Here is a 16,395-nt window from a genome sequence, read left to right as displayed (position 1 = left end):
CGAGAGGCAGAGACTTACTCGAAGAGGATGAATATCGGGCGCTGCCTGAGCGAGCCCTGTTGAAAGGCTGTTTTGCTGCAGCCACAGCCGCTGCTGTTTTCCTGGCTGCTGCTCGAGCTTCTGACATGGTCGACTTTCGACTTGAGTAGTAGGACTCAACACTCCTTCCAGAGAAGCCTGTCCGGGCTGGGGCTGACTCCAAATCACTGGGCACTGTAAATGAACCAGCCCTTTTCCGGGGCATGGCAAGAATGTCCAGGCGGGACAGCTTCTTGCCCTCTGTGGCCTGCTTGGTCGTGGCCTCAGGGTTAGATGTGGTGGCCCTTTCGTTCTCAGCCCCCTCATTGTCTGAGGTATCCCCAAGCCTTGCCCGCCTAAGCTTGGAGGCCCGAGTGGGCCGTGGGGTCGACAAGCTATTAGACCTTGTGAGAATCTGTTGCACCTTCTGCACGTTGGCAGAGACCCGGCCATGTTCTTCCTTAGTGGCCGAAGGAGAAGGAGGCGGTGCCGTGGGCTTCCTCCGGGATGTGGGTCTGACTGTTGCTGCTGGTTGATGTTCAGGTTCTGAAGCGACAGTATCTGGACCAGACATGTGGGTGTGACCAGAACCCCGCTCATCATCTGTAAAGTCCAGAGATCCACGGGTTCCATTGTTACGTTTAACCTGGAAGCGCCGAGTTCCTTCTGGAACTGGCCCTGGGCGACGCTGCTTCTCTGAAAGCCGTTCACGGGCGCTGGGCATGAGACCATGACTAGCATCCTGGATTGAAGGCGCAGATGATGGCCGCTCTTTCTGTGGGCCATTGCCCACCACCACCTTGCCTTTCTGGGTCTGGCTGGACCCATTCTTCCCACTGAGAAGGCTAACAGTGCTAGATGTGTCCACATCAGAGTCACCTGATAAAGAATCCTCTGGCTGCGTAGGGGTGTTCCTGGCATCCTCCCCAGGGGTCTTGGCAAGGATCTTGGCTTCCAAAGCTGCAAGAGCCGTCTCCGTCTCCTTCAAGATTAAGTGTGTATCCTGAGTGTGGTAGTCCATGCGGGTGGCCCGGGCAGCCTCTAAGTCCTTCAGGAGGGGATGGCTGGATATGTGGGGGAGCCTGTTGGGGGCAATGCCACTGCTTGCCCGCTCTTTGGTAAAGCTCTCTTGACGGACAAAGGATAGGGCCTCCTTTGCTACCCCTGCCGAACTATCTTGTTCTGGGGACTGGTTGGTCTGTAGGGAAATAGTCATCTTCCCTGTCATGCTGATATATGTACCATTCTCCTCCTTGGCTCTGGACCTCAGGGAAGGGGAACTGCTGACTGGCCGCAAGGGGGATGACTCCTGATCCACAGGTTCCTTGTTGGCTCGGGATGGCGGGGTACTCGGGGAGAGTTTGGAGGGGAAGCTGGGCTCTTTATTCTCATCTCCAATGTAGAAGGACATGGGGGCTGGCTCCCCTGCTATCTTGGGTTTAGAATGCTGAAGCTCTGCCACTGGTGAATGCTGCTGACCCCGAGGCCACTCTGGCCTCTGGACACCATCATTCTTTCTCTCCCCAGGCCCAAGTCCATCATCTGATTGGCTTCCATCACTGAGACTGTCTGGGTCCAGATCTTCTTGAATGAACAAGTGGTCCACCGTGTTTTCGTAGGACTCTGAGGCTGATTGCTTGGCTGCATTTCTCTTGGTGACTTCAGGGTAGGGTTCTGTCCCCATTAATCCAGTCAGCACAGGACTTTCTGCTTTGTCACTTGGGGGTAGTTGGGGGAGTAATCTCCGTGTTCTGGAAGGCAAAGTTGGCTCCAACTCCCCAACTTTGTGGTTGGTGACATCTGTGAAAGCAGAAGTGACAGATTCATTAAAAGAAAATTTGGCCCATTCACAGCCTGTCCCCCCCCCCCAACCAGGAGCACAGTTAGGTTATGACAATGTTGCAAAGTTTTATCATCCCCACCCCAAATCACCAACTTTCTCTCCCCCAAAGGGGTGTATGGAATCCAGGGTTCTCTATTACTCACCCAGCATATCCACAAGGTTGGACTAGGACTGTGGGATACCCAAGTACCCCAACTCACATTTGTTCCTGCTGAAAAAATGGCTTGAAGGAAATAGGATAGACAAGGGTCCCAGGAGAACCTTCTCCTATGTCTGAGGATCAAATCAATAGCCCCTCTAGGGAACTAAGCTCCTTTCCCAAATTAGGGACCCAATGAAGATCTTTCTGGTTCTCTACTGCCTATAAAATAAAGTCCAATTCCTCCTCCTGGCATTCAAGGATCTTCAAAATCCAGCCCTACCTTCAACTCTAAACTTTCCTTCTCTCCTCCCAAATATGTCCTTTTTTTCCTTCCCCCTCTATCCCAGGCAAGCTAGTCTCCTCACCAACCTCTCCTCTTGCCGTGCTATCATCTAAACATTATCTATCCTTCAAGCTCAAAACCTATCTCCTCCAGGAAGTCCTCTCTGACTATTCCAGCCTGCACCACCTCCCTGAGAAACCAACCCATATACTTTAGCCCAAGGTCACACATGGTCTTGTGTTGTTCTCTGTCTCACTTCTTATCTCCCCAGTCTGATTAAGAACCTCTAGGACAGAATATCAAGATCTCTCCCAGGCTTGGAGCTCTCTGACATCAGTGGCTGAATCTTCTCATCTTGTCTATGGACAGGTTAGGGGAATTTTAGAATAAGACTCCTTGCCTGTATGACAGGACCATTCTGTGCTCTGTTAAGTCTAATTGCTTTTACTTCCTTGCTTATAACAGATAGTTCTTTTTTTAAACCTCACCCATGTGTCAGAGGTCAGAGGGTGATGAAGGTGGCCTCTACACACCAAGGCCAGAAAAATCCAAAGAAACTGGAGGACATAGGCATGGGCTAATAGAAGTGGCAGAGAGATGGAGAGTCAACCCCTTTAGGGGACTGGCAAGAAAAGCAAGAGGATTTGTGATGGCAAAGAACTGGAAACTGAGGGAATGCCCATCAACTGGGGAACAGCTGAGCAAGTTGTGGTATATGAATGTAATGGAATACTATTGTGCTATAAGAAATGATGAGCAGTAGACTTCAGAAAAACCTGGAAAGACTTGTATAGACTGATGCTGAGTGAAGTGAGCAGAACCAGGAGAACATTATACTCAGTAACAGCCACGTTGTACGATGACTAATGTTGATAGACTGAGCCCTTCTCAGCAATGCAAGGATCTAAGACATCTCCAAAAGTCTCATGATGGAAAATGCTATCTACATCCAAAGAAAGAACTATGGAGTTTGAATGCAGATCAAAGCACACTATTTGCTATTTTTTTCTCTGTTTTGTTTCCCCTTTCTTGTGGTTCCTCCTATTACTTCCAATTCTTCCTTACAACATGACTAACGTGAAAATATGTCTAATAGGAATGTATATGTATAATCTATATCAGATTGCATGCCATCTTGGAGAGAGGGGGAGAAAAATTTAAAAGTCAAAAGCTTATGGAAGTGATTGTTGATAAATCAAAATAAATTAATAAAAAAAAATTTTTAAAAAAGAAAAGAAAAAGAAAAGCAAGAGGAAGTCTGAGGGTAAAAGGAAAGGAAATTCCAAGCAGGACTGAGCTCAGGTAAGACAATGAGAACCAGTTCCTTCCCCAGGCTGAAATTCCCACTACAGTCTGCTCATTGCCTCAATTAAAGGGATTACTGGATGCTGCCACTATCTGCTTTGGTATCTAGGACTTCATGGTCTAAGGTTGCATAAAAAACATGAAAATCATGCCATGTGCCACAGGGAAGCCAAACAGATGCCCTAATAATAGAATGAATCTTCTCTATTCCAACTTTACTTTGCATGGGGCTTGTGGATATGGAGGGATGAGGAGAATCTTGAGTTTTAGCAGTATTGCTGCTGAGGGCTATGAATCTGAGGAAAATGCAAAGGGTGGAGAAAGCAACTAAAAGCCATTTTGTAACCCTCCTCCCCATTAGAATGTAAGCTCCTTGAGGGTAGCACCTGATTTAACTTTATCTTTGGACCCTCAACATCTTACATTCAGTAAACATCTAGGCACTCAGTAAACGTGTGCTAAATTGAATTTGTTGAATCAATCAAGACTGGGGGAGGCAGTATCTGCATTGCTGTTCCCCAGATGGAAACTGTTAGAGTCTCCCTAAAAACCAGACCACCTAATCTGGGTATGATAACTCCTCTAGTCCTAGGCTCCACTTGGCTCTAGTACAGAGTCAAAGGGTTGAAGTAGCATGATGTTGGGGAAAAAGTTGAATTTAGAATGAGATGGTGTAGGTTCAAATCCATAAAGGTAACTTTCCAATTATGTGGCCGTGGCTAAGTCTCTTCACTCTCTCAGCCTCAGTTGTTCATCTGTAAAATGGCCATAATAATTCAATACTTACCTCACAAGGTTGTTGTGAGAAAAGGGCTTTACAAACCTTAAACCACTAGAGAAATATCAGTTATTATTGTCATCATCTGACTCTCCAGTCAAATAAGGACTTACCAGTCTCAGAGTCCAGGCAAGAGGGGGTTGACTCAGAGAGCAAAGTCCCTGGTCCCGGATCCAAATAGCTATCAGCCAGACTGGCCCAACGGGATACCCATTTCTGACTTGCTGGAGAGCCAGACACTGGCAGGACCTACAAAGAGAAATGCCCATTTGTGAGCCAAGGTGACCATTGGTGTGACTGCGGATGGAGACCCCTGAGGGGCCAGCTCATTGTATCCAATCATTTGGGCAAAGGGGCATTTGAAACCCATATACCCACCTGCCCCTAAACAATGATCTCCTGGCTTCCTGTGTTCCTGCCTGCCTCTAAAATCCCCACCTGGGATCAATTCCCACCTACCCCTTTCTCTGATGGACTTTGATCCTGACTCAGAAAGAACAATGGGTCTGGAGTCAGGGTACTTACTAGTTGTATGACTATGAGCAAGACCCTTTATCTCCATGAATCTCAGTTTGCTCATCTGTAAAATGGATTTCATAGTCACAGGATTTAGAGCTGGAAAGGAACTTTGTGCCTCTCAGCCCAACTTCCTCATTTTGTAGCTTATAAAATCATAAATACAAAGCAAGAAGGGACCTTACAGGCTATCTAATCAACCCCCTGATTTTACACATGCAGAGACTGAGGCTTGGAGATGGAGAAGGACTGACTCTGGGGTGCACAGGTAGTAAGTAGCAATGCTGGAAGGGACAGGGTTGTTGTGACGAAAGGGTTTTGTGAACCTTAAATGCTACAGAGTTGCCATTATCATAATTAATAACAACAGTATTACTGAAAAGCAGTATGGCATACTGGACAGAAAACTGACCTTGGAGCCAGGAAGACCTGGGTTCAAGCCCTGCCTATGTGACTTTGAGTGCCTGGGAAACTGGTCTACCATGGATGGAGAGGGAGGGGAAGAAAATATGTCTGGGAGAAGGGAAGGAATGTGTTGGAGAACTGGAGGTAGGGCTGAATCGTGGAGGACTTTGAAAGCCAAGCAGAAGAGTTTAGACTTGATTCTGTAGGTAACAAGAAAATGAAATACCTCAGGGCTATCAACAATTCTTTAAGACTCTGAGTGGCAGAGAAGGTGCCAATTTGCATTGGTAAAAGGAGTTTCCTCATCTGGGAAGTTCCTATTCCAATGAAACCAAAGGTTTAATCTCTATTGCTAATAGCATTAAAATTACTATCATTATTTCATTTCCTCCACTCAAGCCCCACTCCAATGACTCATTTTGTCTTGGAAGTGATCCTGGAGTCTTAGAATACTATGCCAATGGAGCACGAGTTCAGCAAGCCCAAACCTGAAATGCTTTGCCCTTTGACATCTAGCAGTACAGGACAAGTGATATGCTTGTTTTACAAGAATCAATCCAGTCTCTCTAAGCCCAGAGGCTCATCAATAATTTGGCCACCTGACAGATCAATTTTTTGACCCTTCATTCATTCATTTATTCATTCAAGGTTACCTACTGAGGAACAGAGGGGCTGAGATCTACATTGTCCAATTCTAGAAACATTTATTAAGCACTTACTGAGTGCAAACACTTAGGCAGCTGAATGGCTCAATGGATAGAGCAATGGGCTTGAAGTCAGGAAGACGTGAGTTCAAATCTGACCTCAGATACTTCCTAGCTGTGTGACCTTGGGCAATTCATTTAACCTCTGTTTGCCACTGGAGAAGGAAACAGTAAACCACTCCAATATCTTTGCCAAAAAAAAACCCTTGGACAGAGGCCCATGGAGTCATGAAGAGTCAGATACGACTGAAACAACTGAATAACAAGTACAAGGCATTGTACTGAGTATTAGGGACACAAAGAAAAAAGAAAAAAAATCATTCCTGTCTTCTATAAGCTCACCTTCAATGGGGCCATGGGGATGGGGGGAGAGAGGGAAAGGAGAGAGGGAGAGAGAGAGAGAGAGAGAGAGAGAGAGAGAGAGAGAGAGAAGCATATGTGAACCCAATCCTGTTCTCCTCCCTCTTTGGCCACTGTACCTGGGTCTCGCCTGGAGGAGACAGGCCTGAGGTCCTAGAAGCAAACTCTTGCAGCATGGCCAGCCGCTGAGCCACCCCTGCCTCTGCCACAGGGGGTGGGGAGGAGCCTGCTTCATCCTTCTCTCCACGGATAATTGGGCGGAAGGTAGCTGAGGTCATCTTGGAAAACTCAGGGGACTCAAACACCCCAAAAACCTGGAAAGGGGACAGGAAGAAACAGACTTGGTTTAAGAGGGATTCCCTGTTCATCTCACATCCCACCCTGGAGCAATTGCCAACAATGACAAGGACTATTACTCCTGTCTCATATACCCCAAAACCCTCTTCTAGTGACAAATCTACCCTCCCTCATTGGAGAAGGGACTCATCCAAGTTCACACAACTGGTAAGCAGTAGAGTCAGGACAAAAACAAGTCTTTTGAGGCCTCTTACTCCTAGTCCATGCTCTTTCCATCACAGCATGCCACTTCCCTTTCCGCCGGCCCCTACCTGGTCAATCATTTTCCGTGCCTCTTCAACTTCCTTGTCCTGTGTCTCTGTCTCAATGGTGTAGGTGCCAGCATCACTTAAACTATCATCCTCCTCCTGCTTCCGGGACTTGGTCAGCTGGGGGTCAGCAGACACTGGAGCTGGGGAGGATGGGGGGACTGGGGAAGCTGTCGAGATGACCACACGGGGAGCTAGGGGTGCGGGCAAGCCTGGTGGCTGTTTTTCTGGGCCCGGCCTCCCTGCTGTTGTAGTCTCCCGCAGGTACTCAGCAGCAAAATCCTGAGCCATCCGGGACCTGCGCCCCACACTGCCATAGAGTCGGTGTGTCGGGCGGGCAGCTGTTGAGACTGAACCTATCCGATCCTCCGTCTTCTCTCGCTTGAGTGAACTGGCCCTCTGGGGGCCTGAAGTGCTTCCAGATGCTCGGCCTAAGGCAGGACCTGGGACAGCAGCCATTCCCCCACAGACCCCAGTGGGCCCTGGCACTCTGCGCTTGTCTGCTTTGGGGTCAGCTGGCATGTGGGTGAAGGACTGGGAACGCTTTTTACGGGGTGTGTCCTCATCGAAGAATTCAATGACAAAGGCCTGCTGGTTGTGCAGCATTTCCTGGGGATCCCGTTTAATCTGCCGCTGCAGTCGGACTTGCTCCCCTGTGGGGGGCTCTGCCACTGGTACTGGGGAAGCCTTTTTTTCTGCCTTGAGAGAAGATGCTATTGCTGGATCTTCTGTGTCACTCTGTGTACCATCCTCATGCCGGTGGCCTAAGAATTAGAGAAGTAGACAGTGAGAACAACCCTGCTACCATAAAGCCTCACCCAATCAGAACCTGACTAATAGGATCAATCATTCAATCAATCAATCAGTTAGTCATTCATAACTTATTGATTGTGCAGATACTGTGCTAAGCAATGGATCATAAAATTTAGAGCTGGAAGAGAACTTAGATTTGACGTCTTCACTTTACAGAAGGAAAAACTGAGGACCTGGAATATTGACTAATGCCACACAGGTTTTAAGTAGCTGAGCTGGGATTTAATCCCAAATCCTGGGATCTGACTTCAAACCCAAAGCAATTCTATACTGCATTTCCTCCCACAGCTTCTGGGAGGTATTTCTACTGGCATTTCTTCTGTCCCAAGCCCAGGAGTGTATCAAAACCCTTAGAGTTTGTCCTCATCTACCCTCCTACCTAAAATATCCCGCATGGATTATTCCAGTTGATCTGGGGACAAATTTATATCATTACTTAGATATTTGTTATTATGTTTCTTTAGTTTTTCTTGCCTACCTCTCCTACCTAAAACTCTCCAAGGGTCTGGTTTCCACCTAACCTGTGAGCTCCAGGAAGAAGTACCCGACACACTCCTTATTTCTCCTTTTTGTCTTCTCTAGTGCAGAAGTTTTGCCCCTAGTGGAGTATATCTGCACTTGGGGGAACAGTAATAACTGGTAAAACTGAAACCAAAGGTACTCACTCAAGGACTGGACAAGCATAATGGAATGGAATCTTAGATCTAGGACATCTGTGGGATTATATTTGTTGTTTCCTGTATGGCACTGTCCCAGCCTTCCAGGACTTTTACCATAGACTCCTTACAATCCTTCCCACTTCCACTCTACTCACTTTCCCCATGGCCCTCCATACCCATTCTATCCTTCATACTGTTACCTTACTAATCTTCCTAATTAAGGATATATCATGGTGCAAGAGAAAATACTGACTCTAAAATCAGAGGGACTGGGTTAAATCAAGACTCTGAAACATGTTATCTGTAACATGGGCAAGTCACCTGACTTCTCTAAGCCTTGGTTTTTTTTTTTTAGTTTATAAAATTAGAGAGTTGGCTTAGATGGCTACCGGGGTCCCTTCCAATTCTAGGTCTATAATTGTATGGTCCCTACTCCTCTGCACAGAAATCTTTAATAGTAATTAAAGTAAAATCAAATTCTTACATCTGGCATTTAAGACCCTCCGCAATCTGGTGCCTCTCTGCCTTTCCAGCCTTATTTCCTACCATTCCCTCCCATGTATTCTGTACCATAGCCACACCAGGTATCTCATTGTCCCCAAGTACCCTCTTGCGCTTTCCCCGAGTCTGTTGTCTTTATTCATGTTGTTCTCAATGCTTCAAATGTCCTTTCTCCTCCTCTTCACCATTTGAATTCTTATGTACCTTTTTAAAGCCCAAAACATATGCCACCTCCTCCAGTAAGTCTTTGCCAATACCACTCTGGCTGCCCACTACCACCCTAAACCTCATCATGTTTTGTATTTTAATTATCTATCTTGTTTCTCATTCTCCTACTAGACCATGAGTTCCAAGCAAGAAAACCTGCATTTTATCTAAATGTTTTTGTTTTCCCCATCACCTAGCACAGGCCTGTTCACGTGGTAGGTACTTAAGAAATGTTTGTTGAACTTGAATTTTTTTTCTGGAATACAGCCCTCAGCATTCCAATGAGAGTAGAAAAGAGAAACGAGGAGTTCACACATACTCAGGCACTCATACACAGTCATACACACATATCACTACAGAGTCTCACGACATATCCTATCTCAGAAGAATGCTGGTGATTAGATGACTATATATTGCTACAGGCAATACTGGAAAACAATATTTTAGACCTGTCCAACAACTGAATGGGGTGACTTGGCAGGTAGTGACTTTCCTGTCACTGAATGTTTTTAAGTACAGGCTGAATAACTACTTGTCAGGGTTGTCAGAGAGAGGATTCTGCATAGGAATGGGTTAGACTAGAGATTTCTGGGGTCCCTTCAAGCTCTGACTTTCTGTGACTCAATCAGTCTGGACAGAACCTTATTAATGTAGTGGGTTGATAGTGTCAAGGATGAAATGACTGTGATGTGGGTGGAAAGGTCAAAAGAGCACCAGCTTTGAATGAGAAGAGAAAGCAGAAGTTGGTGGCACTGTGAAGGACCCTCTCTCAAGGGGTCATGGGACAACCAGGCCCATCTCTAGCTAAATGGGAAGGAAGGCTATTGAATGGAAGCACAATCTTACTGGTCAAAGATTGGATCATGAATCTTAGGATACTTGGGACAAGATTCCTATGTTCCCTGTCTTGACAATTTCATGCTCTTTAAGTTTATATTTTATCTTTCCTTCAAATTCCAGAAAAATCCTTTTGAGAAAAACTTTGCTGAATCTATTACGATGAAAACAGGGATAAATATAAAGTTCTACACCCAGGCTCAAAAAACCATCTGTACAAGAATAAGATGGAAAAAAATAAATTAAGAAGATGAAAAATAAATTTAAAGAAATCTTGAAGAATAGGATGGGGGAAGTGGCAAGATGAAAGTTCATATGGTAAAGATCTAGAGATTTTAATGAATTGCAGCTCAACATCAGTCAGAAGTATGATGCCACCAAAATGCCACCTCTTCCTCCAGGAAATCTTTGTCAATACCACCTTGGCTGCTCACCACCACTCCAAAAAGTCTATGGATGCCACTTGCTAGCTGTGTGACCCTGGGCAAGTCACTTAACCCCAAATGTCTAAAAAAAAAAGTCTATGGAATCTTAGGTTGCATACAGAGAAGAAAAGCAGCATCCCCTGCCTAGTCAGAATGCATATGGAGTAATGCATTCAGTTCAGAAGGTCACTTTTCAGGAAGGATATTGATAAGCTCAATGGTGTCCAGAGAAAGGTGACTAGGTTGGTAAAGACATTTGCTTAGGATCAAGAAGTCGTGGAGAGGACATTACAGTGGCCTTCAAATCCCTGAAAGGCTGTTATGAGACAAAGATGGGATAAGATTGGTTCTGCTTGGTCTGAGGAGACAGGACCAGAAGCACTGAAGAGGAGTTGCAGAGATGATTTCAGCTCTACCTGAGGGAAATATCCTACCCATTAGAGCTGGTCAAAAGTATACTGTCTTACCACAAGGAATAGTGAGCTTCCCATTACTGGAGGGCCTAGGGCTGGCTGACCTCTTCTCTGGACTTTTGTGAAGGGTATTTCTGCTCAAGTGTGGCTTGGAAGATGCCCTCTGAGATTCCTTCCAACTCTGAGATTCTGTGATAAGATAGAGGGGGCAGAGGATGACCCTAACAGCTCTGGGGCCCAGCCATGAAGAGTACAGCATAAGGGAAAGGGAAAGGCTAAAAGGGTCAGTGACACTCCTACCCTGGTGTCCTATTTCCTCAGTCACATGCAAACAGAGAATCAGTCTCACACAGAGTCTTACATAAAGACACAAATCTTCCCTTTCCCTTCCCCACTCAAAGTCACACTTTCATGTTTTTAAGTCCTACTCACCCTTCAGTGTCCTTACATGGATGGGCAGGTCACTCTTGGTGCTGTAGCCATCCTCCCCGGGTCCTGGCCTTCGTATCAGGCTAGGATCATTCTGTACCAACCAATGCGCTACCTTGCTCTGAGCAGACACCATATCAGTAGGGGCCGAATCCTTCACAAGAGGCCGCCGAGGTCTCAGGGAGAATTTGGTGACATGATCCTTGATCTTCACTTTGCCAGGGCTACAGTCATCAAATTCAATGGTGAAAGAGGCATGGCTTTGCACCACTGGGGGCACCCCACCCGGCTCCACGTCCTTTGTGGGGACTTCGTGAACCTGTTCTTCCACGGACTTGGAAACAGGTTGAAACTCTTTCGTGGGGATCTCAAAATAGCTTGGCTCCCTCCGGAAGGTGAATGCTGATGGTTCCTGACCATCCCGGTAGCTTGGAATGTTCCCATTGACCTCTTCATGCTGGGGAATCTCCTTGGTCCTCTCTAGGGGAAAAAGAAAGGGAACTGTTCACCAAGCTTCTGTAATAATAACATTAATAATAAGGATAACAGCATTAAGATTCACAACAACTTTGTGAGGTAGGAACCTACTTCCATATTTCAAGGACCTGATCTTTACTCAATGCGGGTTAGAATCTACCTTGAGGCCCCAATGAGGAATTATGTGTAAAGTGCTTTAGAAATTGTAAGGTCTAAGACATCAGAGAAAAGCTAGGAAGTTGCCTGAGCTCTCCCCAGTTTCTCTCAGAAACAATGTTAAATCAAGCTTCTAAATGGATTCTGGAGTGACAGAACCTACAAAAAGATGGAATGAAACAAATTTCCAACTTCAGATAACTTAGAAGGACTTCAGGAAAGATCTGTCTCACTTGGGTAAAATGAGAGCGCAGCCCAGTACAGGCAGTGTCTGGGCAAGGAAACGGGAAGTTCTTACCCACAGCACAAATTAGCAGCTAAGGCCCCTCAGTCCTGGCTCAGCAGGCTAGAGGCACAGCAGGCCAGCTGTGAGGCCTCCAGCCACAGCACAGAAGGCAAACTGCCAGCCCAGGAACCCCTCTCACAACAGGCTTGAGTAGGCCAAGCCATACTAGTGCAGTGTCATAAAAAGCCAGTGACCAAGCCCCAGAGCCCCAGCGTAAGAAGCATGGGACAGTGCCCTCTGTACCCCAGGAACAGAGCTCAACTTTAAAATTCATGAAAGAGATTTAAAATGAGCAAAAAGTAGAAAAGAGTCCTAACCACTGAAAGCTACTATGGCAACAGGGAAGATCAAAAATTCAGAAGAGGACAACAATGTCAAAATGCCTACGTGCAAAGCTTTAAAGGAGAATATGAATTAGTCTCCAGTGCAAAAAGCCTTCTTCTTCTTCTTCTTCTTCTCCTTTTTTTTTTTTAGTGAGGCAATTGGGGTTAAGTGACTTGCCCAAGGTCACAGAGCTAGTAAGTGTCAAGTGTTTGGTTTGAGGCTGGATTTGAACTGAGGTCCTCCTGATGTCAGGGCCGGTGCTCTATCCACTGCGCCACCTAGCTGCCCCTTTCAAAAAGCCTTCTTGGAAGACCTCAAAAAGGATTTTAAAAAATCAAATAAGAGAGATAGAAGAAAAATTGGGGAACGATATGAGAGTTATGCAAGAGAAAGTCAACAGCTTGGAAAAGGAAGGACAAAAATTGACTGAAGAAAACAATTCCTTAAAAAATACAATTGGGCAAATGGGGAAAAATCCACTGAAGAAAACAACTCCTTAAAAAGTAGAACTGGCCAAATGGAAAAGGAAGAACAAAAGCTAACTGAAGAAAATAATTCCTTAAAAATCAGAATTGGGCAAGTCACTCAACCCCAACTGCCCAAAATTTAAAAAAAAATCAGTCAAATAAAATCAAAAGAATTACTAAATAGAAGAAAATGTAACATACCTCATTGGAAAAACAACTGGTCTGTAAAATAGATCCAGGAGAGATAATTTAAAAATTATTAGACTACCTGAAGGTCATGATCAAAGAAAAAAAAAAGAGCCTAGACAGCATCTTTCAAGAAATTATCAAGGATAACTGCCTTGATATCCTAGAACCAGAGGGTAAAATAGTCATTGAAAGAATCCACTAACCATCTCCTGAAAAAGATCCCAAAATGAAAACTCCAAGGAATATTTTAGCCAAATTCTAGAATTATCAGGTCAAAAATAAAATATTGCAAGCAGCCAGAAAGAAACAATTCAGATATCGAGGAGCCACAGTCAAGATTACACAGGTCTTAGCAGCTTCTACATTAAAGGATTAGAGGCCTTGGAATATGATATTCCAAAAGGCAAAGGAGCTTAGATTACAACCAAGAATCAACTACCCACCAAAACTAAGCATAATCTTTCAGGGGAAAAGATGGACATTCAGTGAAATAGGGGACTTCTAAACTTTCCTGATGAAAAGACCAGAGCTGAACAGAAAATTCAATCTTCAAATACAAGACTCAAGAGAAGCATAAAAAGGCAAACCGGAAAGAAAAAAACAAACATGTTATTCAATAAGGTTAAACTGCTTATATTCCTACACGGGAAGATGATACTTATAACACTTGAGGACAGTATCTCTATTAGGGCAGTTAAAAGGAGTATACATAGACAGAGAATATAGGTATAAGTTGACTTTGATGTGATGATATAAAAAAAATTAAGGGGTGGAAAAAAAGGATTATACTAGGAGAAGAAGAAAGCGGGAGGCAGAATAGGGTAAATTACATCACATGAAGAGGTGCAAAAGACCTATTACAGTAGAGGGAAAGAAGGGAGGGGGTGAGCCTTGTTTGAACTTGATTCTTACCGGAATTGGCTCAAAGAGGGAATAATATACACACTCAGTAGGGTATAGAAATTTATCTTACCTTGTAGGGAAGTAGGAGGAGATGGGGGAAAGAAAAGAGAGGAGAGGAAAGGGCTGATAGAAGGTAGGGCAGATTGAGGGAGAAAGTAGTCAGAAGCAAAACACTGGCGAGGAGGGACAAGGCAAAAGGAGAGATAAAAGTAAAAATAGGATGGAGGGAAATACACAGTAATCATAACTATGAATGTGAATGGGATGAACTCTCCCATAAAATGGAAGCATATAACAGAGTGGACTAAAAAACAGAATACTTTACTATGTTGTTTACAAGAAACACATTTGAAGCAGAGAGATATATACAGAGTAAAGGTAAAAGGCTGGAGCAGAATCTATTATACCTCAGCTGAAGTAAAAAAACCAAGGGTAGCAATCCTGATCTCAGCAAAGCAAAAGCAAAAATTGATTTAATTATAAGAGATAAAGAAGTAAACTATATTTTGATAAAAGGTACCATAAGCAATGAATAGCTATACTAAATATATATACATATATATACATACGTACGTATGTATGTATGTACATGCACCAAGTGGTTTAACATCCAAATTCTTAGAACAGAAATTAAATGAATTATAGGAAGAAATGGACAGCAAAACTACCTCTCCCTCTCAGAACCAGATAAATCTAACTACAAAATAAATAAGAAAAGTTAAGGAGGTGAATAGAATTTTAGAAAAGTTAGATATGACAGACCTCTGGAGAAAACTGAATGGGGATAGAAAGGAATATACCTTTTTGTCAGTGGTACATGGCACCTACACGAAAAACCTCACAATCAAATGCAGAAAGGCAGAAATATTAAATGTACCCTTTTCATATCATTATGTATAATATGTATATTATCAATATGTATAATAAAGGACCATGGAAAAATAGATTAAAAATTAATTGGAAATTAAATAATCTAATCCTAAAGAATGAGTGGGTCAAACAACAAATAATAGAAATAATAATTTCATCAAAGAGAACAACAATAATGAGATAACATATCAAAATTTATGGGATGCAGCCAAAGAAGTTCTTAAGGGAAATTTTATATTTCTAAATGCTTACATGAATAAAATAAAGCACAGACCAATGAAATGGGCATGTAATTTAAAAAGCTACAAAAAGAACAAATTAAAAATCCTCAATTAAAAACTAAATTAGAAATTCTGAAAATCAAAGGAGAGGTTAATAAAATTGAAAGTAATTAAACTATTGAACTAATAAATAAAACTAAGAACTGGTTTTATGAAAAAAAACCCAATAAAGTAGATAAACTTCTGGTTAATTTGATTTAAAAAAAGAAAAAGAAAACCAAATTACCAGTATCAAAAATGAAAAGGGTAAATTCACCACCAAATGAAAAGGAAATTAAAGCAATAATTAGGAGCTATTTTGCCCAACTGCATGCCAATATATCTGACAATCTAAGTGAAATGGATGAATATTTACAAAAACATAAATTGCCCAGATTAACAGAAGAGGAAATAAAATACTTAACCCCATTTTAGAAAAAGAAATTGAACAAGCCATCAATGAACTCTCTAAGAGAAACAATCTCCAGGGCAAGATGGATTTACAAGTGAATTCTACCAAATTGTTAAAGAACAATTAATTCCAATACTATATAAGCTATTTGGAAAAATAGGCGAAGAAGGAATCCTACCAAATTCCTTTTATGACACAATTATAGTGCTGCTACCTAAACCAGGAAAAGCCAAAACAGAGAAAGAAAATTATAGACCAATTTCCCTAATGAATACTGATGCAAAAATTTTAAATAAAATATTAGCAAAGAGATTATAACAATTTATCATGAGGATATTAATGTGAGCTGAGATATGTGGCCCAGTTTCAAGAATTTGAAATTATCTACAATTTTTATGTCACCAATCTTATCTAGCAGAATGGCTCTAAGACATCCCACTGCATCAACTTCAAACACCTCTTCTTGGCATCCAAGGACATCCACAACCTAGCTTTCAGTCCCCTACTCTCCAACTTCAACTCCCTCTCATTTTCATCATGGGGCCTTTGCTACAGTCAGATGGGTCTCTTCATATGGCAGCCATGATGTGTGACCAATCTGGCCATGTTATTAGTGGATAACTCTCTGACTTAGATTGGAGTCTGTACTCTCTCCCATTGACTAGCTGTGTGACCCTGGACAAATCATTTCACCTCTGTCTGCCTCAGTTTCCTCAACTTTAAAATTGGGATTATAAAAACACTTACCTTCTAGGGTTGTTGTGAGGATCAAATGAGACAATATTTGTAAAGTGCTTAGTATAGTGTC

General features: G+C 43.4%; 1 protein-coding gene across 2 annotated transcripts in view; it reads right to left on the bottom strand.

Moving 5' to 3' along the window:
• Positions 1–16,395, bottom strand: part of CEP170B (centrosomal protein 170B) — a 103,247-nt gene that overhangs the window by 32,205 nt on the left and 54,647 nt on the right. For both annotated transcript variants that reach the window (XM_027849097.1, XM_027849099.1), the window contains exons 7-11: positions 11,247–11,723; positions 6,963–7,723; positions 6,474–6,668; positions 4,483–4,618; positions 19–1,818 (exon numbers count right to left, since the gene is read on the bottom strand). In XM_027849097.1, the coding sequence (XP_027704898.1) occupies positions 19–1,818; positions 4,483–4,618; positions 6,474–6,668; positions 6,963–7,723; positions 11,247–11,723 (3,369 nt within the window). The remainder of the gene's footprint in view (positions 1–18; positions 1,819–4,482; positions 4,619–6,473; positions 6,669–6,962; positions 7,724–11,246; positions 11,724–16,395) is intronic.

The sequence above is a fragment of the Vombatus ursinus genome, unplaced genomic scaffold (genome assembly GCF_900497805.2).
Source record: "Vombatus ursinus unplaced genomic scaffold, bare-nosed wombat genome assembly UNPS02007284.1, whole genome shotgun sequence".
NCBI lineage: Eukaryota > Metazoa > Chordata > Mammalia > Diprotodontia > Vombatidae > Vombatus > Vombatus ursinus.
This window is presented reverse-complemented; position numbering and strand designations above follow the sequence as displayed.